The sequence below is a fragment of the Phacochoerus africanus genome, chromosome 8 (genome assembly GCF_016906955.1).
Source record: "Phacochoerus africanus isolate WHEZ1 chromosome 8, ROS_Pafr_v1, whole genome shotgun sequence".
Taxonomy (NCBI): domain Eukaryota; kingdom Metazoa; phylum Chordata; class Mammalia; order Artiodactyla; family Suidae; genus Phacochoerus; species Phacochoerus africanus.
This window is the reverse complement of record NC_062551.1, coordinates 808378-835291: the sequence shown is the minus strand read 5'-3', so window position 1 is coordinate 835291 and position 26914 is coordinate 808378. Positions and strand designations below refer to the sequence as shown.

Below are 26914 nucleotides of genomic sequence, written 5' to 3'. Positions count from 1 at the left end.
AGGGGGCGGGGCCGGCTCGGCCACGTGACCGGCGTCGTCACGTGACGCGGCCGGCGGGGCTCCCAACATGGCGGTGTGCGTGGCTGTGATCGCTAAGGAGGTGCGTACGCAGGCGGGCCGGCCCGCTCCGCGCCAGCCTTGCTCTCCGCCTCCCCTCTTTCCCTGCCCGGAGGGCTCGGGAGTGGGGCCCGGGGGCTTCGCGGAGGCCAGGGGCGGGCCCAGGGGAGGTGCCGCCCGGGCCTGCACCTGCCGCTACCGGAGCGTCACAGGCCGGGCCCTCCTCTTCCGTCCGGGCCCCCGTTCCGCCCGGCCGTCAGTCCGTCCGTCCGCTGGCTCTGTGGATTCTTGCTTCCGACTCTCAACGTCCTCTTTTGTCCATCTTTCTGCGCTGTGCGCTCCCGCCGTCCAGGCCATCACCCTGGACCATCGACTGTCCCTTCTCCGAATCAGGCCGTGGTGTACCCCTGCCTGAAACCTCAACAATGGCCTTTCATGACCTTAGGATTCTGTCTGAATTCCTTCCCTGTGCCACCGACACGCCCTCCACTCCAACCAACGGAATAACCTGCAGCTCCCGGGCAGGCTCTGCGCGTTCGCATCCGGCCTCTGCACCTGGAACCCGTCCCTCCCCCTGCCCCATTGCCATCCCTTTACCGGGCGCCGTAGATTTCCTCTAGAAGCTGTTTCTGAATCCTAAGACTGAGCTGCGTGGCCATCCGCGCGCTGCTCCTGCACAAAGTCTCCTGGGTCTTCTTTAAGACCCGGCTCTGAAGCAGGTTCCCTGCAGCTCCTTTAGTGCTGGCAGCCCTCTGGCATGTGCCAGGTTTATCTGTGGGTGGGTTTCTGGACTGTTTTCCCCGTGTCATCCTTATTGGGGTAGGGACAGCCTTGTATTTGCTCTATCTGTGCGGTGCCAGGCTGGGGACAGAAGCAGTGAATCGTGGCCTGTGGAGCCTGGGAAGACACTCTTAACTCTCAGGTTAGGTTGGTGGGAAGTGGCTGTGCAGAGATGAAAGGAGGGTGGAGCCAAGCCTTAAGGGTGTAGAGGGGGAGGCTGTCAGTGCTTCCCCCCGGGCCACAAGACTGCAGTAGCTGGCATGGCAGGAAGCGGGCAGTATTCCAGGGCTCAGAGGAGGGCACGTGCTGGGACGGGGCTCTCCACACAGAAGGTGAAGGTAAGTGACAGACTGCACTCACACCCACTTTCCAGAGCTGTCCTTTTTTCGTCTGCCCGTCCTCATGATGCCCCTTGGCAGGTAGGCTGGAAACCCCCACGGATTAGGTTGGCTCCCTGAAGGCGGTGCCCACAGCAGCTTGGAGGATTAGGCAGTGGGTTTCGGAGAGCGAGCGCATGTTCTTTTGGTCACGGGCACTTGGCCGGTCCTCCCTCCTAAGTGCCCTTGGCCTTGCTTTCCGGGTACACCCAGGGTGGATTCGCGCCCCTCCAGCCGCCGGCATCCTTTCTTGCAGAATTACCCTCTCTACATCCGCAGCGTCCCCACGGAGAACGAGCTCCAGTTCCACTACATGCTGCACACGTCCCTGGACGTGGTGGACGAGAAGATCTCCGCGATGGGGAAGGCCCTGGTGGACCAAAGGGAGCTCTACCTGGGCCTCCTCTACCCCACGGAGGACTACAAGGTGTATCCTGATGTCAGCGGCTCGAGTCTGGGGCCTCCCTGCCCTTGTGGGCTGCACTGCAGCCTCAGGTCACCTTGAAAAGCATCTCCTAACCCCCCTTGGAAAGGAAAAAAGATGCGTGCTTTTGGCCAGTGGGGAATGAGAGCAGCCTGCGGCCAATTAACACCTCACTCCTTTTTTTCTTTAATGAGGATGACAGGGGAATAGCCAGGCTTTAATTGCCTGGAGAACTGGGACAATCTGCACCTGTCCCCGGGGTGTGGGGAGGAACTGGGCACTCTGCTCCTTCCGGCCTGCCTGCCAGGACTCTTTGCAGTGCCTTCTCGGTGGGACACGGCCTCCTGAGCAAGGGGTGATTGTTCACTCATTTCACTGTCCGGCCCAGCCCTCTGAGTCACTGGAAAAGCTTGACTAGGTCTTGGGACAGAGAGCTCGAAACCAGTGGAGCTCAAAGACACTCCCACAAGCAGTCACGTAGGTCACCCGGCGTCACTGCCCCGGATCCACTGTTCCACGAGACAGAGTGGCCTGTAGAGGCGTGGGTGCCTTAGGCAGGACTCACCTCATTGGTGCCAGCTCCGTTCTTGCAGTTAATACTCCCTGGTGGGGAATAGATTCAGAAAGAGGGCGAGGGCCCCGGGCTCTGGGCTGGTTGCCCCGGGTGTGAGTCATGGCAGGCCTTAGCTGCCTGCCCGTTGCTTCTCCGGTCACCACCAGAAGCTGCCCCAAGGAAGTGTCCAGTCACACCCGCGTCATCCCGTGTCCTGGCACTGGGGGATGGGCCTGCCTGGGGCACTTGCCATACTGCAGGCTGTCGTGTGTCTCCCGGGCAGCCGTGGGGCCGGGCAATGTGCACAGACGGTCGGTGATACCATGCTGCATGCAGGCTGTCACCGGGTCCCTGTGTGAACAGCATGTTCCCTAACCAGCTGTGCAGCTACGGCTACGTGACCAACTCCAAGGTGAAGTTCGTCATGGTGGTGGATTCTTCCAACACGGCGCTCAGAGACAATGAGATCCGGAGCGTGAGTGCGGGCAGCGGCGGGCGCCTGGCCGCTCCGCTTGCCCTCCTTGTTTCGTTAAAGCGACAAGCCCCACGTGTGGCAGCAGCTGTGTGTACGGGAGAATTTCACACGTTGCTGGCTCTTGTTGCAGATGTTCCGGAAGCTGCACAGCTCCTACACCGACGTGATGTGCAACCCCTTCTACACGCCGGGTGACCGCATTCAGTCCAGGTGCGTGTGCGCCTGCGGGGCGGCCCTGCACACCCGACAGACAGACAGGGTCGGGGAGAGGGCGGGGGTGGAGCGTGCCCGCCCCGTTTCCCAGGCGCGCCCAGCAGGGACGGGGGCGCCTCCCCAGATCCCCGTGAGGCCCAGGCACACGGATGGGAGCCTTCTGGGAGAAAAGAGCCTCCTGCCGCTGCCCGGTTTTGTCTTTGGCGTTGAACTTGGCCAAGGAGCAGATCCGGTTGCAGGCATCTTCGGAACAGCCTTCCACAAACACAGGCTTAAAATCGGCGTCACAAAGACGCTTCTCCGCGAAGCGTCCCCGGCGCACGCCACACCTGCTCCGGGCAGTTGCCTCCGTCCCCAGAACAGTGCCCAAGGGGCCGCTCCTAGCCGGCAGCTGACCCCAGCCAGCTCCTCCCTGGAGGCCTCCCTCAGTGGCGAACCGTGTGTGGGGACATCCTGGGCCCTCCCCCTGCCTGGCGACCAGCCAGGGCAGCACCGCCGGGAAGCGCCCAGGGATGAGGCCGCAGACGCAGGTGCTCAGCGCCCGGCGAGGCAGGACGCACACCCTGGCCTCGCCCCGTGGACTCATCTGGGCCTCGGAGCCGACGTCCCTGCCTCCGCCGGCGGGGGTGGCGGGCCTGGGTCCGCGTGGCCGACGGCTCTCTTGTCTTCGCAGGGCCTTCGACAGCATGGTGACAGCCATGATGATCCAGGTCTGCTGAGCGAGAGGAGGCCGCCGGGCCGCCTTCGGGCAGGGCCGCCTTCGGGCAGGGCGCGGTCTTCTTGGGTGTATTTAGTGCTGTGGGTGCCGGGCCTCCGCTGCGGAGCGCGGCCTCGTGTCCAGGGGGGTGGCGACTAAAGGTCTTGTGAGACCCGCTTTGGCTCCCTGCCTCTCTGTCAGCGGGGGGTCTAACTAAAAAGGGCGCACAGGGGCCCCTTCAAGGACCGGACGCGCGGGGAGCCCTTGTCTCCACCAGCCCGCAGGCAGGGGCAGCGGGTGGCAGGAGCTCCCGCAGGCAGAAGAGGCTGCGAAGGAACGGGCAGAGGCCCCCAAGGCCGGCCTCCCTCGCCGCCACTGTGCCCTCCAGTGGCCGACCGGGCAGGCTGCCCTGTAGGGTCGGCCTCCAGTGTCAGAGCCGGTTAGAGGGGCCCCGTGGGTGGTGTGCACACCTGCTCCCTAGAGAGCGGCCCTCTTCCTGGTCGTGCCCCGGCCTTGGCTGGTGGCCTTCCTGAGAGCTCAGAAGCCTCCTTGGGTGCCGCCTGCCCCTGGGCATCAGATGAGCAGCAGATTCCTGGCGTCCTCTCTGCCTGTGGGTGCACCTGGTTCCTGATGGCCTGAGGGCCTGGCACGAGAGCCAGCCCCCTTCCCTGCCCCCCACCCCCCACCCCGGCCCTGGGCAGGCTGGGGGGGCACTTGCCTTTGAGGAGCTGTTGTAATTGGATTTCTGCATCCTGCTTCCCCAGAGCCGGCTTGTCGGGTGTGGATGGCAGCAGCCCCGCCCCAGGTGACTGTGGTTAAGGAGCGGGCAGCCCAGGTGCTCGTGCCCTTGCTCCTTTGGCTTGTTTTTGGAGGCAGAGGCCGGCTGGTCTGCTCAGGCTGTTTGGGCAAAGCCAGCCTCCTGGAGTGCCCCTCACCCCCCCGCCCCCGGTCATTCAGAGAGAAGGTCTCTGACCAGGAGAAAGGCGGCTCAGACCCCGCAACGGGGGGGGGGGGGGGGGACCCTGAGCGTCGCGGCCTCAGGCTGGAGCGGGGGTGTGTTTCCTTCCCTTCCTGTGCCCACAGGAGTCGTCTTTTAAGTTACGAAAGTAAAAACAACTCAGCCAGGACCTTGTGTTAAAGACACGAGTCCCAGAGGCCCCTGGTGACTCAGTTGGCTAAGGATCTGGCACTGTCACTGCTGAGCCTCAGGTTGCTGCCGTGGTGCAGGTTCCACCCCTGGCCCGGGGACTTCCGCGTACTGCGGGCGCAGCTGAAAAATAGGTAAAACCCAAGTCCTCAGTCTCCCCCGCCCCACTCTCCCCAGGGGAGCTGGGAGACCTGGAGGAGGGACAAGAGGTACCCACGGCAGGTGGTGGTTTGCTGCAGGCCACCCTCACGGGGCTTCCCACAGCCCATCCTCGTTTTTGGTGGAGCCTTTGCAGCGACCGCTCTGGCCTGAGCACTGGTGGAAGCAGGGACCGCAGGTCACCAAGCCAGGCTTCATTCTCCCTTTTGCCTCCTTACTCCCCGAACCCCAGTGTCACTGGGAACAACAGGCTGGACAAGACAGTTGCTGCCCTCGCGAGGGGGGATGTGCGGGGATGGTGTCGGGAGGCACCTGCAGAAAAGATCATTAATGGGGACTCAGCGGGCAGTTCCTTCATTTTCTCCTTTCTTTTTTCCTGGAACTGGGGTGTGATGGCTAGAGCTCAGGCAGCCATCCTGGGAGCATGCAGACAAGGTTCATCCCCTGAGAATGGGGAACAGGAAGCTAGACGGTTGGGTCTTTGCTGACATACCAGCCCTGGACTACTTATGTTCAGCATTTTTTTTTTAACGTGAGAAAATAAAATTAAACCCCTGTCTCATTGAAGCCACTGCTATTTGGGTTTTTCTGTGGGTGGAGCCAGACCAACCTGTAAATGGATTTTACATTTGAGAGTTTCCACCCACATTGTTAGGCAGTGTTTCTGTTTTAAGCCTGAGAAGATCAAGGGTTAGAGCACTCTGCTAGCCTTTGCTCTGCCAACACAGCTATCAGACGGCAGCTTCACCTTAACTCTTTGCATCTCTACTGTCAGGCTGGCCTCGTTGTGGGCCCCCTGCCTCCCTGTCCCCTGCCACCGTGGGCACATGGTCCCCCAGAGGTGAGCCCATCAGGTCACCTCCTAGTCAGCCCTTGGCTGCTGCCACTGCAGGTGACTTCTGTCCTCCCTCCCCGTCAGCACCCCCTCTCCTTGTGCCCCAGGCCAGATGGGCACAGGGGTCCTGGCATATCTTGTCTTATGTGTTCAGCTGAGAAAGTGGGGGTGAAAGCCTTGGCTGCCCTTGGCCTACAGTGTTCTCCGCCCTGCCTCCACCATGGCTGCCTGAGCCTGGCATCCATGGGAAAGGGGGGGCTCCTGGCCCCCCTCCTCCAAGTGGCCACACAGAAGGGATCAAGAAACTACTTTGGAAAAGGGTCTAGTTCCTCAGGCTTAGACGCCTGCCTGCGGGACCGCCCAGAAAAGCAGCTCATGTGATGAAAGCGCCGGGACCCACCCAAACCTTCGCCTAGAGGGGAGCCTCGTCACCTTCACCACGGGTCCTGCAGCCCCCAGGTGCACGCGGTCCAGGCCCTGCCCTGCGCTCCCAGCAGCCTTGGCAAGTCCCTGACCCTCGGGCCTCCTGCCGCCTTCTGTGGGGGCGGGGCTGGCGTGTGTGTGTTGATGTACTCACAGCTCTGGACATGAGAGACAGAAGTCAAGGTGCCGAGGGGCTGGTTCCTTCTGGAGGCGCTGGGGTGGAGGTGGGGGGGTCCCGCTCCAGGCCTCTGCAGCTTCCGATGGCTGCCAGCGGTCCCTGGCGTTCCTCAGCTCGCAGATGCCTGTCTCGCGCAGCCAGCGAGACGGGCCACCCAGATGGCCCAGGAGGTCTCATCTCCAGATCTTTAGCACAGCCACGTCTGCAGAGGCCCCTTTTCTAAGTCTGAGCTCATCCACAGGTGCCGGAGGCTGGGATGCGGGCATGTTTTGGGGGTGGGTCAGCCTTCACCCCCAGTACAGGGCCAGTGCTGACTCCAGATCACAATGGTGTGACCCTGGCCTCAGGGAGGACGTCAAGGACAGGATGAAGCAGAGGCCCGTCCTTCCCAGAGGACGCGCCACCGGGGACCTTCCACCTGGACTAGAGCCCAGAGCAGCTGTGTTCCTAGCTTAAGCAACTGATACAATGTTGCAAAGTGAAGGGAGTGGCTTCAAAAAAGCCCAGGCAAGGATCATCCACTGATGGTTAATTACCGTGGGTCTGCAGGCGGGCCCCTCAGCCGCCTCTCCCGGCTCCGAGCGCAGGGCTCTGTGCACTCCAGGGAGAAGGCTGGGTGTCTGCTTCAGAGGCGCCACAGGCAGAGTGCCCGGCGGGGAAACCCCTTTGCCTCCTAGTGCCCCAGGCGCACCATCCCGCACTAAGGGTGAGGACACAAGAGGCGGGCTCTGTGCCACTGGCTGCAGGGGAGCGTGTGACCTGAAGGCCAGATGAACTGGACAGTTAGCTGCCCCTGTGGCGCGGGGGCTGGTGGTGACACCCTGTTAGCAGAAAATGGGTAGAGCTGGGGCCCATTCACCACAGCCATGTCCCCTCACCCACCTGGTCTGCAGAGTCTGCCCCTGAGAGCACAGCGTCCCAGTGAGGCAAATAAGGGCTGGGGCCTGGTGCCATATGCTTGTAAAAAATATTCAAGTTTAATAATTTATGCTTTACCGTTAAGACACACATTCCTACTTATCTATCTACAAACAGCCCTGAATATGCCAACGTGGAGCCGCCCCTGCACTGCCCGGGCCTCACCTGCCTGCAGCGCGCCAGGTGCCCTCCAAAGCCCCCACCGCCGCTCTGTGCCAGGCCCGCCCCTGCCCTGCTTGGTGACGGGTGGCATGGACTGTGGGGCCTGGGCGAGGTCCTGGCGGCTGTCCTCCCGCGAAGTGAAGGGGGACGGGGCAGTTATTCTCCCCCGAGTAAACGATCCCGCGTGGAGCGCTCCTCTCTCCTCCGGACCCAGCCCCACTCTGGTCACCGGGCCCTCCTCTCAATACGGCGAATACCAGGGCGAGCCTCTTCCGCGCCCCCTGCACGGGGAGAGACGGGGGCGGAGCTGGACTCCAGGGCCCCGCCCACCGACCCGAGAGAGCCCCGCCCACCCGGGCCTGCGCCAATAGGATCCCACCACCCCAGGGCGCTGCCCACCGGTTCCGCCCTCGTGGTCTGAAACGAGGCCCGCGCTCGCGCTCGAGGCTGCTGTGGGGGAAAGGTCGTCCCCTGGCGCTGGGGTGTCCCCGAAGGCCCCCGCGGTCCGTGGAGCTGATTCCTGGGAAGTTGGTCCTTTTGGGCAGCACCTGGAACCAAAGGCCCAGTCGGGCCCGAGACCTCTGTTCTCACACCCTCCTCCCAAGCCCAGGGCTAAAGCTGCCTCCAGGAAGTCTTCCTAGGTTTCTCTGCTGAAGGTGCACAGGCAGGTGGACAGAGGCCCATCGCCCATCAGGCCCTGGCGGCCCCAGGACCCGGGGTTGCCCGAGGCAGCAGACCCTAGTCTGCTCCTGACCACCTCAAGATCCCCACTTAGGCCGAAACAGCCCAGCCACAGCCAGTGTCAAGCCAACATCTCCCCCCGCAGGGCTATAGGGTCTGGTTCAGGAGGAGAGCCGCCCCTGGGGGGGGGCCTATGCTCTGGCCAAACCCACTAGGGTCTGAGGTGCCCCTGCTCTCCCCAGCGGACGTGCCCAAACACTGGGATTGGAGAAGGGCCCAGCTGGGGCAGCCGCGTCCTCAGGCAGGTGTGGCTGTCCGTCCTGGCCCTCAGGGATTACTGGGTTAACAGGGCAGTGACATGGGGGACACACACCTTGATGACCCGGCCTCGAAAAACACTGTTGTCCAGCTCCACGGCGGCCTGGGCAGAGCTCTCGGTGGCAAACTCTATGTAGGCATAGCTGGGGTGGGTGAAGCCAGGCTCAGCCACCCGGGCACCCCTGTACCTGGAGCTCAGCCCCGCCCAAGGCCCGTCCCCCGAGGCCCCACTGACCCCTTGGGGTGTCCAGAGAACTTGTCGCACAGGATGGTGACCCGGTGGATCTCCCCGCAGTGGTTGAAATAAGCTTCCAGCTCCCGGGCTGTGCCCTCATAGTCCACCTGTGGCACAGGCCCTGGTGAGAGGGCTCCTGCCCGGGCCTCACCACCCATGGTCTCCTGCAACTCATTTATTCCTAGAGGAGTTGACTGGGCCCCAGGGTGTTGGGTGGCAGCCGAGGCCTTCACCCCCCACCCATGCCAGAGCTGGACTGGCCACCCCGGTGAATGCTCCTGGATCATCCAGGTTACTGTCCTGGGCAGAGGGCGTGTGGCTTTTTAAAGTGGAATTCACTGCCAGTGACCAGCCAATGGGGAGATTTCACGTGGGAAATGCTGAATCCCAGCCCATCGTGGGAAATGAGGTCTGACGACCAAGGGCCCAAACCCCGTCTTGGGGACAGCCCCCAGCCGACTACCCCCCCCCCCCACTTCTTCCTTCTGGGCCTGGGTGGCTTTGATTGTGTCCCTTCCTTTGACGACAGCCAGGAGGCAGCTGCAGACCCGGGGGGGGGGGGGGTTGCTGCTGGGTTGCCCCCATCTCGCTCCCCTGCCCCCACTCACGTTACCCACGTAGATGGATCTGTGGTCGGCCTCCACCTTCTCTGTGGGGGTGTCTATGGAGAAAGGGGCTTCAGGACTGGGGGGCTCACCCCGGGCAGGGAGCTCCCAGCAGCTGTTAAGGGCCGGCGCCTCTCATTGGTGGCTCAGTCCTTACTCCTCAGGGGAGAGGGTCACCCAGCTTCTTGGGAGAGACCACCCCTTGGGGCCTGCCTAGAAGGACCCCCGGCCAGGCCCGACCTGAGGGAAACCCCGCCTCTTCCTGCAGGAGCTCGCGGCGCTTCCCACGTTGCAAGGAAAGGGGCTCAGAGCTGCATGTTTGAGACGCTGGGGCCACCCGCCCAGGGAAGGGCCTGGCCTGGCCCGCTGGCTCCTACCTGCCTCTGGGCTTGGCAGCTGCCCGGCCAGCAGGGCTCCGGCGTCTTCCTCTTCCTGCTGCTGGGCCTGCGGCTCCGGCCCCTGGGCCTGCTCCATGGCCCACAGCTTCAGCTTGATGGCCTCCAGCTCCTGCCAGCACAGGTCCAGACTGAGCCTGAGGCAGGCGGCCCCCAGGCTCCTCTGGAGGGAGGGAGGGGAGCAGGCCTGACCCTGCCTGTTCTCAAGGTCACACTGGGGGCACCCCAAAGGGCAAAGAGAAGGCCCTGCATGGACTCGGCCCTGCAGAGAAGCCCCTGTAACCCCCTGGCCACCAACAAACACACAAAGTCCCCTCCGGGCCAGAGAGGCCCTGCCCCCTCCGGCCTGGGCGCAGGCGGTTCCCTACACCCTCTTTCAGGCAGGGGGACCATGGCCCTCCCAGTCCCGGGGGCGGGGCCACAGCCATCCAGCCCCCCCCAACCAGCCTCCGCCAGGCCCTCCGCCCCGTCACCTGGTCAGGTACAGAGCCCTCGGCCAGGCCCTCCCTCTCCAAGAGCGACGGCAGGAAGCCTGTGTCTCCCTGGTCCTCCGCCTGCGGCTCCACCGTCTCCTCCGCCTCCCTGCCCCCACCCCCTGCACCCAGAGGGGTCTTCTCGGCCCGGCTCCAGGCGCCCCAGCCCTGGGCCTCCGGGTCCGAGGAAGCCCTCTGGAGCCAGGCCTCGGTGGGGGGTGGGAAGAGAGCACGGCTGAGGAAGGGCCACATGGGGACAGAACAGGAGCCGGGCACCAAGGCGCTCACCTCCCCGCCAGCCCCGCCGGCGCCCTGCCCACTTTTAAGTCCTCCCGCAGGCCAGCTGCTCCCACTAGAGCGCTTCAGATGGGGGGGCGGGCCTCCATCCGGGCTTCCGGGCCTTGAGCGGTCAGAGGTCAGAGCCGCGCTCTGTGCCCTTCTTCCTGCCCCTCCTGGACCCTCGTGGTGGGGGCTACGGCTGAGGCAGAACCGGGGGTGTGGGGGGCCTCCTGCATCAGCTCGGCCCCACACCGGAGCCAGGAGACTCCTGGGGTCGCCCTCCTTGCACTTGGCTGATACTGGATGATGCAGGCATGAGCAGAGGTGGTGACAGGGCAGGCTTCCTGGAGGAGGTGGCAATTGAGTTGGCCCTCACGGATCAGGGCAGGCAGAGCCGAGGCGAAGGTGGGCTGGGTAGAGGAAACACGTGAGCCTGGGGAAGGGGATGCCTCGAAGTCAGCGTCCTCGGGGACCGATCCAGGGCTGAGTCCCGGGCCTGGAAGAGAGGGGCCCACCTCTGTCCCTCCTGATTCCTCCCAGATTCCCCACGGAGCCCCCTCCCACCCCCATTCTGGGCCAGCTTTTGGGTATAAACCACTTAAATGAAGCAGGAATCCTGCCAGGGCCGCAGAGTGTGGTGGGAATTCTGGGCAGATCAGGGCTGGACACAGGGGGGCCTGAAGGCCCTGTGTCAACCCCGGCCTCATCTCCCCGCGTCCCAAGGGCGGCTGCAGGCTTGTGTCACACTGTGTGCCCCGGTCCCTCCGCCTGTCCTCCCACAGTAGCTCTGGCCTCCCCCGTCCTGGCCAGAACTTGGGGAGCTCTGCTCTGCCTTTCCCATCCTCCTGAGACGTGTTCATGGGGGACCTTCTGGGCGCCCTGGCCAACCCAGTCCATCACCCACCCACCCTGCAGGCCGTAGCTGGCCATTCCCAGTCCAGCCATGGGGATCCCTTCCCGGGGAAGGTGGGGTTGGGGGAGGGAGAGTTGCAGCCTATGAACCCCAGGGTCATTGGGGGGGAAGCGGGCGTGTGCCCTGGAAGGACGTGAGGGACACTGTGCCGGCTCTGTCCTCACCTCCGCAGAGGCTGAACTAAGACCTCATCATTCCGCCACCCCAGGCCTCAAAGACCACCTCCGGGCAGGGGGCAGGGCAGAGCCTAGAGACCCGCCTGAGCTGGCTGTGAGGCCGCAGGCCGGCCTCCCAGCTGCCCCACCTCCGCAAATGGGGGCCCTCCTCTTCCCCCAGCGCCACACAGCAGCACGTGCAGGTGTGAGGTTCCTGGGGGCACTATCGCCACTGTGCCGCAGCTTCCAGGAAGCCTTCCTGATTGCCCCTTCTCCCGCTTGTGGCCCAGGCCTGACCCTCTGTCTGTCCTGTGCAAGAAGCACACACCCAGGTCCCCCCTGGCCGGCCAGTGGGCCTCTAGGGCAGCACTGGGGACAGGGCCTCGGCCCAAGGCTGGCTGGACATGGCAGAAGAGCAGCCGCTGCAGGACTCTGTCGGGCAGTCGGGCCCCTCCACGTGGTGGCTTCTGCCCGGCCCTTCTCTCTACGTCCACGTGGGTCGCGGGGGACGCCATGGCCGCTGTTTCCAAGCCAAGAGCCGGCTGGACTCGGGCCTGGCGTGGCCAGCCCCGCTCTGAGCTCAGACCTCGGCAATGGAAAATCGCTGCCATCCCTTCTTGTGTGACACTGCTGACACGCCAGGCTGGGCTGGGGCTCCTGCCAGCCGCCTGGCGTGGGGACAAGCTCGCCCCCATGCTGGCCTTTCCAGGGACGCCTTTCAAAATACACCATGTTCCAGACGGGGCTGGCATATTAATAACGCCTCTTCTTCCCAGGGGCCGCCAGCGAGCCTGGGGCCCTCGCCCTGGACACTGCTCTGGGCGGGACCTGCCCTGGGAGTCAGGACACGACGGCCGGGACACCCAGCTTCTCAGGGCCCAGGTGTGCACACAGTCACCGGCAGGGGGCTCAGGCCCTTGAAGCCATGGGTGTCACCTGGGCTTCCGAGGCCATCGAGACGACCCTGAGGACACAGCCTTAGCACGTTCACCGCACTGGGCAAGAGCAAAGGAGGCAGCGGGCCACACCCCAACGGGACGTCACATGTCTGTCCACCCCCGTGGGGCAGGGTCTTGTGCGTCGTCGCTGGCACCGAGAATTGGGTGAATACACATGTGAAACGGGCTTGGACGGGGTGCCCTGGAGCCCCGACGGCGAATGGCGTTTCATGACCTGACACAACCCGCACGGCCTCAGCACGATGGCTTCAGGCGCCCAATCAAACAGAGATCAGAGGACACGGGAGGGGCCACCAGGACCCTGCACTCGGTCCGGCCCCTTAGAGGGAATTACAGAATAAACCACATAGAAAAGAGAGGCGGGAGATGAACCCACTGTCACCAGGCCGCGGGTGGCTGCCGGGCCCCTCGGCCAGCGGAGGACGGCCTGGGTCCCTCGTCCTCTGTTCCAACAAATAATTAATTAATTAATTAATTAGTGTTGTCTTTTGAGGGCCGCACCCGCAGCATATGGAGGTTCCCAGGGTAGGGGTCTAATCGGAGCTGCAGCAGCCGCCGGCCTAGACCACAGCCACAGCCACACGGGATCCGAGTTGCATCTGTACCTACACCACAGCTCACGGCAACGCCAGATCCTTAACCCACTGACCCTCCCGGGCCCTGAGGAGTCACCCCACATGCTGAGCCACAAGCCGCCCCTCCAGCAAGGCCGGCTCCCCTGGCCCCAGGGCCCTCCCCTCCGACTCCGAGGCTTTCTCTGGCTCTCCTCTCTGCCCTGCTAACATCCAAGGTTTTCCTTTTTCTCCTGCCCCATGGGGATGGGACCCTCTATTCAGACGGAGTCTGGGGTGTCCTAGGCTGCTGACACAGGAGCGGGAGGCACTAGTCTTTGCCAACAGACACCCCTGGATGCCACCTGCAGACTGTGACGCACCCTGAGAGAAAGGCCAGAGAGGAAGGGGTGGGAAAGGCCGAAGGGCCCTGCATCCAGGGCCAGGACGAGCCCTCTGTCCCGGGCTGGCCCTGTGGGCTGGGCGCTCCGCCTGTGCAGGCCTCCCGCTGCCTTCCTGCCGTGGCCTCGGCCTCGGAACAGAAGGGACAAGGCTGCCGTCTTGGCTGGATTTGGGGGAGAGGGCCTCTCTGAGCGTCACGTCTCACGGTGCTTTGAGGTCACCAGCATGTCCCATCTTGGCAGGGGCCCGGGGGAGGAAACCCTCGCACACACACCAATGGCTAACAAGTTCAGGAGGCAGCAGGCAGGACGGCCTCCGGGCCGGGAGGGAGGCTGGGCCCCTTCCGTCCGGACCCCCTCTTGGCCTAACACAGGCAGGGGCTCCCGCCTACATTGACCAAAGCTAGGCGGTCGTCGGCCAAACAGGGCCTGAGCATAAAGATGACAGAAATGCCAGTTCCCAAAGCAGCGAAGGGACCCTGGCAGGTGGGGCTGGCAGCCCACACCCGTGACATGCGTGGACATGGCACGCCCCGGCCGCCCCCTGCCCACTCTGGGCCTCACTGCGAGCCTCCCACCTCACGCGGCTGCCATCTGCTGTGGATGCGCTCCGCCAGCAGGGACTCCATCTGGTGGCCTCTGCTCAGCCCCTCAGGCCAGGCTTCCGCGGCGTGGATGGTGGCAGGGGTGGGCACACGGGAGATGGACATGGGACTGCTGGGAGAATGGCCTTTTCCGGCTGGCTCCACGGCAACCTCTTGCCTACAGCTGGGATGGCAGGGGCCATCCCATCTGGGGCCTCAGCCTGTGGTCTGACCCCGCAGGCTGGTCTGGCCGGAGGTCACCAGCTGGCCAACATGTGACCATCCCAGGTGTGTCTGCTTGTGCTCAGAGAGGAAGGGGAACAGAGGCTGGCCAAGCACCCGGCAGGGCTGCAGCTGAGGGCTCCCCCCGACACCACTCGGGCCAGTGGTCTCACCCCAAAGGCAGGGACTCAGACTCTGCACCCGACCCCCAGCCTGCCCAGGACACCACCCATCCACCAGCACAGCCTTGTGGGAGCGGAGGCCGGGGGAGCAACTTCACAGCACCTGCCAAACCGCACAGGTTTCAGCAGTGGGATGCGTGTGGCCTGGAAACAGGTGCTGCCCCATGAGAGCCAAATCCCAACGGCCCCTGCTCTTCCGGACCCCCCAGCAGCGAGCTCTGAGAGGCGTGCGGAGCTTTCTGGAGGGTGAGGCAGTGCTGGTCTGACAGGGTGGGGGGTCCTGCCGCGTGGGCTTCAGATGGCACCTGGTCTGTGGGGCCGGATGGGATCCTTCCTCTCAAAACTCAAGGGATCAATTCTAACTGCTCTGAAAAACAACAGCGGTCACCAAAGCCACTGCTACCATACACACGGTTCAGATTTCTCTGGAAACCTGTTTCCTAAGCTTTACATACTTCCGTGGTTTCTCTTAATTTTTTTTTTTTATTTGGCAAACATCTCTTTGTCCTCCTCCTCCGACTCTGCAGGGACTATGTACATTCACAGTATGGTCTGCTGTTGCCGGCCCGCCTCTCGGCAGGGCCCCGGCCCCGGCCCCGGCCCCGGGGTTTCAGTAGCGGCTCACTATTGCACTCCAGTCCCGGGACCTTCCTCCAGCCGCGCGAGCCCACGCAGATCAGGGGCCGCGTCTGCTGTTTGTTCTCCCACTGAGCAAGGCTCAGACCTTCCTTCTCCTTTCTTTCCTGCTTGCGATCCTGGGGGAGTTGAGTGCGGGGCGGGGGGCAGGGCTCGGGGGGTCGGGGGCTTCAGGGAGACCCTCCCCTGAGGAGCATGTGGAGAGAAACGCAGGCTTATATACAGTGAGCAAGTCTCCACGAGGTGCGGGGAGGACAGACTGCTTCTGTGGGTAGGTGCGTCCCTTCTTCTGCAGGAGCTGCGGGGCTGCGGGAGGCTGTGCGGAGGTAGAGGAGAGCCACGAGCAGCAGCAGCTGAAGGCCCAGGTGCTGCCTCCTCGCGCTTGGAAGGGCAGGGGAGCATCAGCCCCAAAGATTGTCACAGTTTTGTCTCGAACGACTTCTCTCTGGGAAGGACACGGGAGCACTCCGTTCGCAAGTGGAAAGAACGCAAAGCGATGGAAATTCGCAGACGGCGGCAGGACAGGCCACGGATCGCCCCGCGCACACGCAGGTGCCCGGAGACGTGCCGCCCGCCCTGGGTGTCCCCGGCGGAGGCCAGACACCCCAAACCCCAACATCCCAATACCCCCCAATCAGAATCAAAGCAAGAGAAAAGACCGAGGTCTGAACAAGCCCCGCGTGGACGAAAGACAGCGGAAAAAAACACTTTGGCAGTGACAGGCAAATTTTGGGTTTTGACTTCTGGTGTTTGTTTTTGGATTTCCTTTGGAGCAGAGGTGTGTCCGGCGTCCTTGGCTGGCTAGCTGGCAAGGTAGTTTACAGGTAGGCGTCCTTTATCTTTTTTAAGAAAACTTTTTGGATTTCTACTTAAAGCCAAAGAGTTTGACATTAAAGGAAAAAAAAAATCTGAACCCCCCAAAAATACCTCGAGTCAAGAACTGAAATCTTTCTTCTGTCCTCACCGCAGTGGCCACACAGCCCTGGGTGGTTTCGGTGACAGAGTGGCTCAGATCTCCAGTTATAAAAGAACAGTTTCCTTTTCCCCTTTTTCATCGGGAAGGGAACCCCCCCCCCCGTTTGCTTTGTCCATTTGTGAGTAGCTCTTCTGCCGCAAGGCCCCCCACCCCCAAGTTCTTCAATGAAAATATAAGCCGCCAAACAAGTCGATCGTTTTCATTGAAGAGAATGTGTGTGAGTCACAGAGACAGAAAAACTAGAGAGAGAGGAGAGAGAGAGAGAGAAGGGGGCGGGCCTGGCGCGATGCCGCCGTGCCCGCGGGCTAAAGCTTGGTGGGAGGTTTCTGAGATGCGAGAAGAGGTCGCTGCGTGATCGTCAGGTAGCTGAGAGCTGAGGAAGTTGCGTTGATGCAGTTTCGTTGGTTCGGTTTTCTCCTGGAGAGAAGCAGTAGCAGCAGTGACTCCGACGGTCGGTCGGCTCCCAGGGCTGGGTGGCGGCCGAGGGCCGGGCACCAGGCCGGGTGGGTCAGCGGGGCGCGGCGTCCAGCGGGCCGGGCGGCCCAGGGGACCCGGGGCGGGAAGGCCCCGTGGAGCCTGCCTCGCTGGGGCTGGCGGCGGCGGCCGGGGGCAGGCAGGAGCCCAGGCCGGCGGCGTCGGGCTGTCCTGGCCCTGGGTCAGTGGCGGCCGCGGGGCCTTGCAGGCTCTGGCCGCACACGTGGTGGTGCTTCTCCCAGTCCTTGTGCTGGCAGAAGGAGCCGCAGTAGCGGGCCGCGTTGCAGCCACTGCACGTCTCGCTGGCCTTGCGCCCGCAGTTCCAGCAGCTCTGGGTGTGAGGGAGAGACGGTCAGAGGGGACGTGGGCCGGGCCCCCCAGGTCCTGAGGTCCCCAGCCCGCGGCGGAAAAGGGAAGCACACGCTCCAAACAAACCCGCAGAGCCAGCCTTGGCATCCGCGTGAGAAGAGAAAAACGGCAGAGCCCCAGAGCTCCCGGCTGACGCGCAGCTGAGCCCCTCGGCTGGGCCACTCTGGGGGCAACGCGGGCCCACAATCGAGCCCCCCCCAGAGAGGTTCATGGTGTGGACCTCAGCCCAGGACCCCTCCCCTCTCTTCCAGGAAGCCCTCCTGGCCTCACCGGGGCTCCAACCCCAGAATGTGGCGGCCCTGGCAGAACAGAGGTGGGGTGCACGGCCACGCCCTTCCTCTACACTGGGCCTCTGCTCCCTTTTTTGGGGAGCAAGCGAAGACCCCAGACGCCCGCATGGGCAGAGGTAGGCAGGGATTCCAGCGAAAGGCCGGAGACAGCAGTCCCGAGCGGCGGGATAGGGAAGCCCAAACCCGCCCGGGGTGAGGGGAAAGGCCCACTCAGCCCCCAAAGCCCCCTGCTGGCCACACTCAGCAGGCTCCCCTTCCCCAGCCCTCGCTGCTCCTGACCCACTTCCTGCTTCCTCCGGGTCGGCTCAGAAAGCACTGCTGCCGAGCCCCCTTGAAACCCCAGCTCCTCCCTCCACCCGTCGGCTGTCTGAAGCGCCTCGCCTGGCCTGCGTGCCGCCCCCTTGGATGCGAGGTCTGTGTGCTCTGCTCCGAGGGCGTCGGCAGAAAGAGCCGCTGCAGCGATGGGCAAACTGGCCAGGCGTCCACCTCTGCCGACCCCTCCCTCAGGGCTGGCTCGGGTCCAGACAAACCCGGGGGCACTCCTAGGACCCTGGGAGAGGGGCCCCCCGTGACTCCCCCGCCAACTCCTCTGCCGTCCCCAGCTCTTCTCGGACAAGGAGTCACCCAGGGTTGCCCACCCGCGCTGCTGGACCAGCCCCCCGAGGTGCAGACCCCAGCACAATGACGGTCCGCACCCCCCCACCGCCTTCCCCGATTCCACAGGTGAGAGAGAACGCAGGCTTCGGTGTCTGCCCGCCTGGGTTTCAACAAGGGCCCTGCCACTTCCTAGCGTGTGACCGGGGAGGGGGGGCACCTGCCCCCCGGAGCCCTCAATTTCCACATCTGCACCACGGGGACCGCACAGGGCCCGCCTCACCGGGCCACGTGGGGAGAGGGCCCCCGGCTGCCCAAGGTGGCGTGGCTGGGAGGCGGCAGAGTGGGGGTCCGGTCCTGGCCGGGGCGGTGTGGGGCAGGGCGTGGGGTGGGCGGGCAGCCCTACCTCGCTGGAGTCCTCCTGCTGGTTGACCACGCTGAGGGCGTCCTCGGAGGCCTGCCGCCGGGCCTCAGCCAGGGCCCGCTCCATCTTGGCCCGCTCCGTGCTGATGAGCTCGTGGGCTTTGCGCTCAGCATCCGACACGGCTTTCTGCAGCTCGGACATTGCCTGCCGTTTCACCTCGTTCACGGCCTCCTCTGCAAAGGATGCCTCCAGTTGGCGGTCATGTGGGCCGGCCCAGCCGGTCTCCCGGCGCAGGCGTCCTGGGCACGGCGGGAGGCCAGGAGTGGTAGAGGAATCGCCAAAGCCCGCCCTCTACTGCACAGGGGCAGGGCATCCCCTGAGATTCTGAGGGCAGCCTGAGGAGGGACCTGTGGTGGATGGGGGAGGCAAGAGGGTCTGGGGCCCCGGGCCGTGCCCACTCACCGCCGTGCCCACTCACCAGCCTTTCTCCAGATCTCCTCGGGCATGTAGCCGGAGAGGGTCCGAGGCATGAACTCCCGGTGGAGGTCTGAAACACAGGGGAGCCAGCATCAAGCACAGGACAAGGCCACCCCCTGCTGGGTCTATGTGGAAACCTGGGGTCCCCGAGATACCCACGGATGGGTCCTGCTATCAGGTGCTGGCAGGGGGGCTCAGGGGAATGTCGGGAAGGGAGACACCCCGGGGCCGGTGGGCCTTGGCTGCGGCTGGGAGCTGGGCCGTGCAGCGTCTCTCTGTTTCCACAGTCCTCATGCCCTCCCAGCTGCATGCCCACCCCCTGGAACCATGAGTCTGGCTTCCCGGCAGGTCGGGCCGTGAACTGCGCGGCCAAAGGTCCCTCTTTTCTAAAGCGAAATGCTTTGGGGGCTATTTCATGGCAGGGCCCTGTGAGGGTCCCGCTCCTGGGGCTCACGGCCTCAGCCTCGCCCACTTGCCCCTCTTCCCCCCAAGTGCACACCTAGCTGAGACCCCTCTGTGCCAGCAGAGCTGCTGAGGGGCCGGGCAGTGGGCGAGGGGCCCTTCTTGGCATCCTCGGCATCACTGTAGCGCCGGATCCAGTGGTTGAGCTCCTCGCGGTCGGCCTCCTGGCAGCGGCGCAGCACGGTGAGGGACCGGCGGGTCTTCTCGGCCATGTCCATGATGCAGTTCAAGAGCTGTGGGCGGGCGCCGTGAGCTGGTGAGCAGGGTTAGCGGCTCGGATGAAGGCTGTCCGTCCACCAGGTCTGCCCACGAGGGCTCAAGGCGGCGGCCTGAAAACCCACCTCCGCTGCCTGGAAAGACACCTGACCACCGGTCTCCACCGGACCCCCAGCATCCAGGTACCACTCTGGTGGTGGGGGGGGCGGTGTTCAAACCCAGGGATGGGGCTCTCCTTTCAGCCTTCGAGGTGGGGTCTGGCCCGTGGAGCAGATGGGTCAGCACTGCGCTGGCCAGCTTGCCTTCTCTTGGGCTCCCCTCCCAAAGAGGATGCAGGGCAGGGATGCCCCTGAAAATGGTGCTGAAAGGGTGCCACCCCATGGCCAAGGGACCTCCCCCTGAGACGGACCTCAGGGCCTAGAAGGGAGGGTTCTGAGGGGCTGACCAGAAGTGGGTGGGGGAGGGGGAGGCCTGAGATAGGTGGGCGCAGGGCAAAGGGCAGGGCACATGACCGCAGCCCCCACAGGTTGGGGCAGAGCGCCTGGGAATCGCTACGATGCCCCGAGGCTTGAGCCTGGACACTCACGTTGTTGAGGTGTTTCCACTCCTCCGCCCACTCGCGCTCGGTGAGCCTGTGGTCAATCACTTCCTCAGGCCGCGACCCGTGCACCGCTGCAGAGGCGGAGGATGCTCAGGTCCCGCCCCCTCCCCGCCCCGCGGCCTCCAGCCCTGCCCAGCGCAACTCAGCCCCGCCCCCAGGCCTCGAGCTCCGCCCCGCGCAACTCAGCCCCGCCCCCAGGCCTCGAGCCCCGCCCGGCGCAACTCAGCCCCGCCCCCAGGCCCTGGCGCTGGGCTGCGCCCTCCTTGGGAATCTGCGAGGTGAGGAAGGCAACGCTGGGCCTGATCCTCTGCCCAATGCCCTGAGGGTGAGAAACTGGCCTGGCTTCTACTTGTGTCCCCATCCCTCACTTTGGCCACCCGTCCACCCCCCACCTCCAAATCGGCCCACTCTTTCTGCTCCCTGCTGCCTGCCAAGTGGCCTCAGGCCGCACTGAAAGGACTTCAACGCAACTCAAAAGCCTTAGGGCCTCCTTGCAGCTGCCTGGCTTCAGTTCATCCTTTACTGCCTCCCCTGAGCCACCTGGACTCCTGTGCACCCTTCAAAGCCCAGGTCTCAGGCTTCTTCCTCCCCACAGCCCTGGGTCCTCAGACGTCCTTAAGCCCCACTAGTCTGTTTAGTAATTATCGGTGCCTGCAGCAGGGCTGGCGTGGCCCGTTTGCCTGTGTCCCCTTCACCTCTGTGTCCCCTGGGCTGAGCTCCAGCCTGGTAAAGGCAGGCGCTCTGGTTTATCTGCAGGATCTCAGGTGATCTCCTGGGAAACAGTGGGGTCAGGAAAAGCCAGAAGCCTGAGGCTCATCCACGGCCCCCGACCCCTTGCCTTGGCCGTGGCTTCAGTGTCTTTCCCCGGTAGCCTCGCGGGGGTGTTGGAAGACTCTCAGGAGGTGCACTGTGGGGGGGACGGCCCCAGGCGTGTGGCCCCAGGTGTGCAGCAGGGCGCTGTGCTAAGCGCTTTACCCTGTCATCCCTGTGCCACCTCCGAAGGAGGGGCTCTGGTGTCATTTCCATTTGATGGATGAGGGGACGGAGGCTGGTTATGGGGACATGTTGAACAGGGTCAGGCAAGGTTGGCCAAAGCCGGGGCTGTGCCCTCAGCGGCTGGCTGCTACAGCTCCCCAGACTGAGACAGCGGGGCGCCCCCACTCCGTAATCAGAAGCCAAGCAACTGTGAGCTGAGATATTCACGCCAGCGGGGCAGCATCTGGCTTTCTCGCACGGGCTCCTCCTCCACTTTGCGAGATGCTGGACGCGCACCCCACCACAGCGAGCCAGCGAGGCGTGTTTCCCGGGCTGGGGTCTCCTTAGGCCCTTTTAGCCCCCAAACCTGAAATGCCTCCTCAGACTCCAGCAGGGTGGGAGGTGGTGGCCACAGGCCGCCGTCCACCGCCCTGCGCTGCTGCCCACGGAGCTGGGGCCGCGCCAATGCCCCAACCAAAATAGTAGCTGAGAGCTGCTTGACAGCTGGCACTTATTTTTGCGTTTGCAGAAGTGGGTGGGAGGCAGCACCTGCCTGACCCGGCTGCGGGAGCCAGACGCTGTCACCTGCTGCCTCGGCTCGGGCCCTGGAAGCTTCTGCAGGGTGGGGGCGGGGAGACGGCCTTGTAGGGGGCAAGGCCTCTGCTGACCCTGCTCTGGGTCCCCCACGGGTGCCCTGGGCCTCTGCCTCAGGTGCAGCTGCTTCCAGGCTGTCTCACACCGATGCGCTGGGCAGGGCAGGGCTACTGGGGGGGCCCATTCCTCTCTTGGATCAGCATGGAGGAGGGCCAGAAGGGGATGGCAGCTACCCCTTCGGGGCTCAGTCCCCATCTGTGGGGTGGGCCTGCTAACTCATCACACAGGCCAATCGCAACACTCGGCTGCTGCCTCGGTAAAGCGCACAGCGCAAAGGAGAGGTCCACCGGCCTGCCACACTGCTACCAGGAACCGCTGGGGCTCCCAGGGCCCTGTCTTAACCCCTCACGCCCCCTGAGGGGGAGCTCCGACCCAGCCAAGGGGGAGGGCAGGTGACCTGCCTGAGAGCTCAGAGGGCCTCTGGCCTCCCTCATCGCCTTCCTCCACGCAACGACCACCCTCTGCGGGTCCCGTCCAGAGCAGGGCCGGGCGTGTGTGGTCAGTGGTGCCTTCGCTTTCCCGCAGGCTGCCGTGGCAGTGGGCTGCAGCCCCTGTGACTTGGGGGCCCTACGGGCCGGTCTCTCCTGGCTGCCAGTGCACTGCAGTGGCTCTAGGTCTCATACCTGGCCCTGTGCGCCCCTCAAGACAGGCACCTCTGAAGCCACAGCCCCCCCCCCGCCCCCCCAAGGAGCTGTCCCAGGACAGAGGCCTGGGAAAGATGGCTGTTGTCAGGCTGCCGGGTGCAGCCCAGCCGGGGTGGGGCTCAAGTCCTTTCCCTGCACCCATTTCCTCAGCGCCTACCCCTCCCTGACAGACACGGCCAGGGGCCAGTGGTCACGTGACACGGCGGCTCGAAGACGCCCCCCGCGGGCGCACGCGTGCTCCCCGCCAGGGAGCTGCTCACCCAGCTGTCGATGGCGCTCCCGCAGCTCCCGGGGGTCGAGGTGGCGGTAGGCGTCTCGGAAGTGGTGGGCCATGGCCATGTCCTCCAGGCGGTAGTGCGGAGGGGGCGCGGGGTGCGGCAGCCCGTTGCTGGGGCTGTAGCGCTGGGCGGGGTTCAGGGTGCAGGGCCGTTTGCCGAGGTGGTCGGGGTGCAGGGGGTCACGGTCTGACCCATTCTCTTTGGTCCTGCTCCGAGGGGCAGGCGAGACCAGGGGGCAGAGGGGTGAGAGGGAAACAGGGGCAGAGGGAGCAACGGGGAGGGGGGGTCAGACACCTGCTGGGGGCCGGCCCAGTGCCCCCTCCCCCTCCTCGGGGTTCCGGTCAGCCTTGACCCCACCCGGGCCCCGGCTCCTGGGGCGCAGGAGTCAGGAAGCGTGAGCCTCCTTTCAGGGGGTGAGGAGTCACCCTCCCTCCGCAGCAGGACAGGCCTCCAGTGCTGTGACCCCACAGTGAGGGCCAGCCCAGGTGCCTGGGGACCTCGGGCTCCTGGACATGCGGGGTCCAGCACAAAAGGAAGAGCCAGGAAACTCCCGCCAGACACCCTTTCTCCTGCCTCTCCCTTCTTCTCCTGGCGTGGGGGCCATCTGAGTGCTCAGGAGACCTGGCCACAGCCACACAGGGCAGCCTCTGGGCGCTCTAGCCCGTGCGGTGGCCGTGCAGTGAGAGTGTAACCGTGGCTATGGAAGGCGACACAGCACGAGCAGCCTTCCCTCGGCCTGGGACGAGGGCCGCTGAGCTCTGGCAGCAGAAGTGCTCTCAGGAGTCCAGGGTGCTGCCGGGGGGCTGGGGGTGGGGTGGGGGTACCTGTCAGGTGTTTTCCTCTTGCCGTTGTCATTGACGTCCAGCAGGAGCTCCGAGGAGTCGATGGGGGAGGAGGCGTTGGCATCCAGCAGGAGCTGCTCATGCTGGGCCAGGTATTGGGCAGGGGTCTGCTTGGCCAGGCGGGCGCAGTGCAGGAGTTCCCGCTGCAGGAGGGGCAGGTTAGCCTGGGGGGCGGGGGAGGAAGGGCTTAGACGGCTGCTCACTGAATTCAGGGCACCAGGGTGCTCTGAGGTGAGGCAGGGAGGCCGACAGCCAGCCTTGCTGTGTGACCTTCAGCAGGCTGCACGACCTCTCTGGGCCCCGAGGCCCTCCAGTGCAGTCTGGGAATGAGGGCAGGACCACGTCCCCAGGGTGCACAGTGATTTGGGGTTCTCCCCTGCACCAAACTCCCTCTGGCATTGGCTTCCGGAGGGCGAGGAGGGCCCATCACCAGGATCCTCGCCCAGGTCTCTGAAGCAGGTACCAGATGCCCCACCCTGCCTGCAGCCAGAAAATGAGGCCTAGAGAGGAGCCAGTGCAGCCCGCACACTGCTCTCTGCCGTGAGGCTCCTGCGGGTCCCAGCCCGCCCTCAGCGGAGGCGTTAGTGTGCCCACACCGCTCTGGGCCGTCACCTGTGCCACCTCCCGGTCAGACATGACCACCTGACCTCACACAGGAGGATGAGGACACGGCAGGGCGGGCACAGGATTCCAGGGCAGACCCTGCCTGTGACAACGATCTGGCATGTGACAGCGCTGCCCGTCCTGGGGGTGCAGGCTGGAGGGGGCCTCGGCAAGGACAGCCAGATTCGAGGGATTTCTAAATACGTGCCTTCCCCTTCTCGAGGCCTTCCAAAGCTGCCTTCTCCGGCCTCTGCCACCCCAGCCCCGCTAGCGCCTCCGCCTGGCCTGCGGCAAAGCCCACGCGCTTCTGGGGAGCAGTGCCTGCTGCCAGGCTGTTTTTCTATTTGGAGAGCTGAACGGAGGCCAGCTCGCCATCTGTCGAACACGTTAGGCGCATGAGCTGGGAAAGGAGGTCCCGGGAGGCCCCAGACGCCAAACGTCCCCCTCTCTCTCGCCAGCCCCTCCCCTCCTCGCTGCTAGGCTGCTAGGACGGTGGAAACATCTGGATGCCTGACCGGCTGCAGCCAGCTGGGAGCCGGGGCCGCGGGGGTGGGGGGAGGGCTGGCTGGGAGGGGCAGCACCCCAGCTTCTGGAAAGCCCCACGACTCAGCTGAGCACGTCATGCTCAGGAGGGGAGGTGGGGGACCCCTTGGCTGGGGAACGAGGACCCCAGGCCAGAAGAGAACGTGTCGGGAGGCGCTCACCTCCCTCTGGGGCAGCGGCCCCAATTCCCTCTCCAGGGCCCCGGGGGGCCTGGCCACGGAGCAGCCGTGGACACCGCAAAAGCCCGTGGACCCCGCTCTGCCATCTGAACAGAGGCTGGCGCTGCCTCTGCCCTGATGGGACCCGGGTGGGGCGACTGGCATTGGCAAAAATAACTGCAGTCACCACGCGAGCGCGGCGGGCTCCCGCACGAGGAGGGCTGTGCCGTGTCCGCTGCCTGGCCAAGGACCGGCTCTGCCACGCCCACGGCTGGCATGACTGCGGGCCCTGTGTCAGCCCCCAGCTGTGCCATGTGACTGTGGGCAGGTCACTTAACATCTCTGACTCCTGCCTCCTCTCGGAGGAGCAGCTCTGGCTCCTCCGGTCCTGGGTTAAGGCTGCCACGAGCTTCATGTGAATGACGTCACGCAGTCCCCCCCGGGATGGGTCACCACGCCCAGGGACAACAGGGCACTGAGAAGCCGGGTTCAGTCGCCCCAAGTCAGAGCGGGGCTGGAGCTGGGTGGGCTGGCCACAGCTCCCACCTCTTTTACAGGAGACGGTGCGCCAAGGCCCAGGAAGCACTCTCCGCAATCACAGACGGGGACACCAAAGCAGCCCAGTAGGCCGGGCACAGGCAGGCCCTCCAGAGACCAGGGCCCCACGACAGGTGCGTGGGGGTCACTCCCTGGGCAGGGCCGCGGGGCAGGGCTCTGGCCAGTGCCTTGTCCACAAGCCTGGGGAACAGGACGGGCCACGCCCCAGGGCCCGCAGGTCGGGGACACGGATGGAGTCGGTGCTGGACAGTCTCGTTGCCCCGGGGCCTGGGGCGCGAAGGCCACAGGCCTGGGATACGGCGAGCAGACCTCTCACGGCAGTGGGCCCCATTACCAGGAGGTCAGTCAGGTCACCAGAGCCCTGAGAGCCGTGTGACAGCATCGTGGGCAGAGGGGAAACCGAGGCACGTCCTGGGGGGCACCTTGCTGGGACACGCCTGCGGAGATGCTGGGGGGAGAAGGCGCGGCGGGCGGGCTGGGCCGGGGGGGCTGCGGCCTGGCAGGGCAAGAGCGGGGCCGTGGGGTGTTTTCCTGCTCCTGCTCCTCGGATAAACAAGGGCAGCTGACACAGGCAGGACATCTGCTGCGAACATCTGATCTGAGGGATTGAGCAGGCGCACTGCGTCCAGGACGGGAGCGGGGAGCGGGGAGCGGAGGCGGGAGGGGCTCCAGATGAATTGCAAATGATGGCCAGATGGGCCCCAACCCTCAGCCCGGCTCCGCAGGGTGTGGGCGGGAGGCGGGAGGGAGCGGATGTGGAGGCGTGACGCGGGGTCCCCAGGCCCAGGTGCAGCGGGGGGCACGCCCTGCGAGGGCCAGGGTGCGGGGGAAGCTTGCTGTCAGATGGACCGGTGCCAGCCTCGGCTCCACCTCTCCAGCAGCGTGGATCCCGGGGCCTCAGTGTCCCCGCCCGTCAACGGGCAGTGCCTGTGCCTGTGCCGCTCCCCTCGCCTCGGAGAGCTGCCGGGCGGCTGCAAAAGGAACACCTGCGTATGTGATGCTCTGAGTCCCCAGATGAGCCGAGGGCACCCAGCCCGGACGAAGCACGTGCCGCATTCGCTACACGCGCTGCTCTGTGCAGCCTCCTCACAGCCTGAGAGGGTTCCCGCTTTACAGCCTCCGCGACTGAGGCACGAACCGGGCTGAGTGGCTGTGTCACGGCTCGAACCCGGGTGCGTATGGTCTGGCCTGTCCTCAAGACCCTCTGGAAGGCGGCCCCCACCAGGGCGCGGCCGTGCAGGCAAAGCAAGGCCTGCGGCTGGAAGCTTCGCACGGGCCGGGAAACGAGAGCCGCACAGGGGAGGCTGGCAGCAGCCAGGGCTGGCACGTCCCAGCCGAGCTCTGACCTGGGGGGCGGCAGTAGGGGGTCAGAGAATCTGGGAAGTGCTTCACGTCCACTCCCCTGGGAGGTGCGTGGCCCTCGCAGGGGTGAAGGCTGCAGGCCTGCAGCTGAGGGTCGAGTGTGGTCTGTGCCACCTACACTTGTCCCGGGTGTGTGCAGTCTCTCGGTACTTCGTCAAAACGTGCATTCTGACTCGGTGGGTCCGAGCTGGAGCCCAGGAACCTGCATGGCTCACAAGCCCTGGTGCTGCCACCTGCCCAGGGCCAGCCACGCCCGCCGACAGTCCCTGGGCCCGGGCCTCCTCCGTGATGACTGCTTGGCCTCTTTCCACCTGACACCCACTCACCCCTCCGTCCGCTCACCCACGCCACCACCCAGCACCCGCCCCTCCATCTGTCCACGGGCCAGCCTCAGGCCTCCTTGCCGCTCCTCAGGCCTGGCGGGCATGCCCTCGGCTCAGGGCCTTTGCACACGCTGGCCGCACGGCCTGGAGGGCTCTGTTCCCGC

At 64.9% G+C, this 26914-nt stretch overlaps 3 protein-coding genes across 15 annotated transcripts in view; 1 reads left to right on the top strand and 2 right to left on the bottom strand.

Moving 5' to 3' along the window:
• The first annotated feature begins 3 nt into the window (after nucleotides 1-3).
• On the top strand, nucleotides 4-3751 carry TRAPPC2L (trafficking protein particle complex subunit 2L). Of its 3 annotated transcripts, XM_047788943.1 has the most exons (7): nucleotides 53-100; nucleotides 918-979; nucleotides 1211-1256; nucleotides 1471-1643; nucleotides 2579-2666; nucleotides 2797-2876; nucleotides 3553-3751. In XM_047788943.1, exons 1-7 carry the CDS (start codon nucleotides 68-70, stop codon nucleotides 3596-3598), a joined length of 528 nt encoding a protein of 175 aa, XP_047644899.1. In that variant the 5' UTR covers nucleotides 53-67; the 3' UTR covers nucleotides 3599-3751. The 3 variants fall into 3 exon arrangements, with proteins under 3 accessions (XP_047644900.1, XP_047644899.1, XP_047644897.1); XM_047788944.1 differs by lacking the exons at nucleotides 918-979; nucleotides 1211-1256 and having other exon boundaries at nucleotides 4-100; XM_047788941.1 differs by lacking the exon at nucleotides 53-100 and having other exon boundaries at nucleotides 503-1256.
• A 3520-nt stretch (nucleotides 3752-7271) lies between these two features.
• On the bottom strand, nucleotides 7272-16039 carry PABPN1L (PABPN1 like, cytoplasmic). Of its 2 annotated transcripts, XM_047788937.1 has the most exons (8): nucleotides 13942-16039; nucleotides 10106-10880; nucleotides 9615-9744; nucleotides 9241-9293; nucleotides 8633-8739; nucleotides 8453-8540; nucleotides 7798-7946; nucleotides 7272-7679 (listed from the first exon to the last, which is right to left on the bottom strand). In XM_047788937.1, exons 2-8 carry the CDS (start codon nucleotides 10355-10357, stop codon nucleotides 7640-7642), a joined length of 819 nt encoding a protein of 272 aa, XP_047644893.1. In that variant the 5' UTR covers nucleotides 10358-10880; nucleotides 13942-16039; the 3' UTR covers nucleotides 7272-7639. The 2 variants fall into 2 exon arrangements, with proteins under 2 accessions (XP_047644893.1, XP_047644894.1); XM_047788938.1 differs by lacking the exon at nucleotides 8453-8540.
• A 108-nt stretch (nucleotides 16040-16147) lies between these two features.
• Nucleotides 16148-26914, bottom strand: part of CBFA2T3 (CBFA2/RUNX1 partner transcriptional co-repressor 3) — a 73063-nt gene continuing 62296 nt past the window's right edge. For all 10 annotated transcript variants that reach the window (XM_047788921.1, XM_047788923.1, XM_047788922.1 and 7 more), the window contains 7 exons: nucleotides 23186-23367; nucleotides 22344-22567; nucleotides 19796-19881; nucleotides 19031-19226; nucleotides 18533-18601; nucleotides 18097-18287; nucleotides 16148-16768 (listed from right to left, as the gene is read on the bottom strand). In XM_047788921.1, the coding sequence (XP_047644877.1) occupies nucleotides 16472-16768; nucleotides 18097-18287; nucleotides 18533-18601; nucleotides 19031-19226; nucleotides 19796-19881; nucleotides 22344-22567; nucleotides 23186-23367 (1245 nt within the window). In that variant the 3' untranslated portion in view covers nucleotides 16148-16471. The remainder of the gene's footprint in view (nucleotides 16769-18096; nucleotides 18288-18532; nucleotides 18602-19030; nucleotides 19227-19795; nucleotides 19882-22343; nucleotides 22568-23185; nucleotides 23368-26914) is intronic.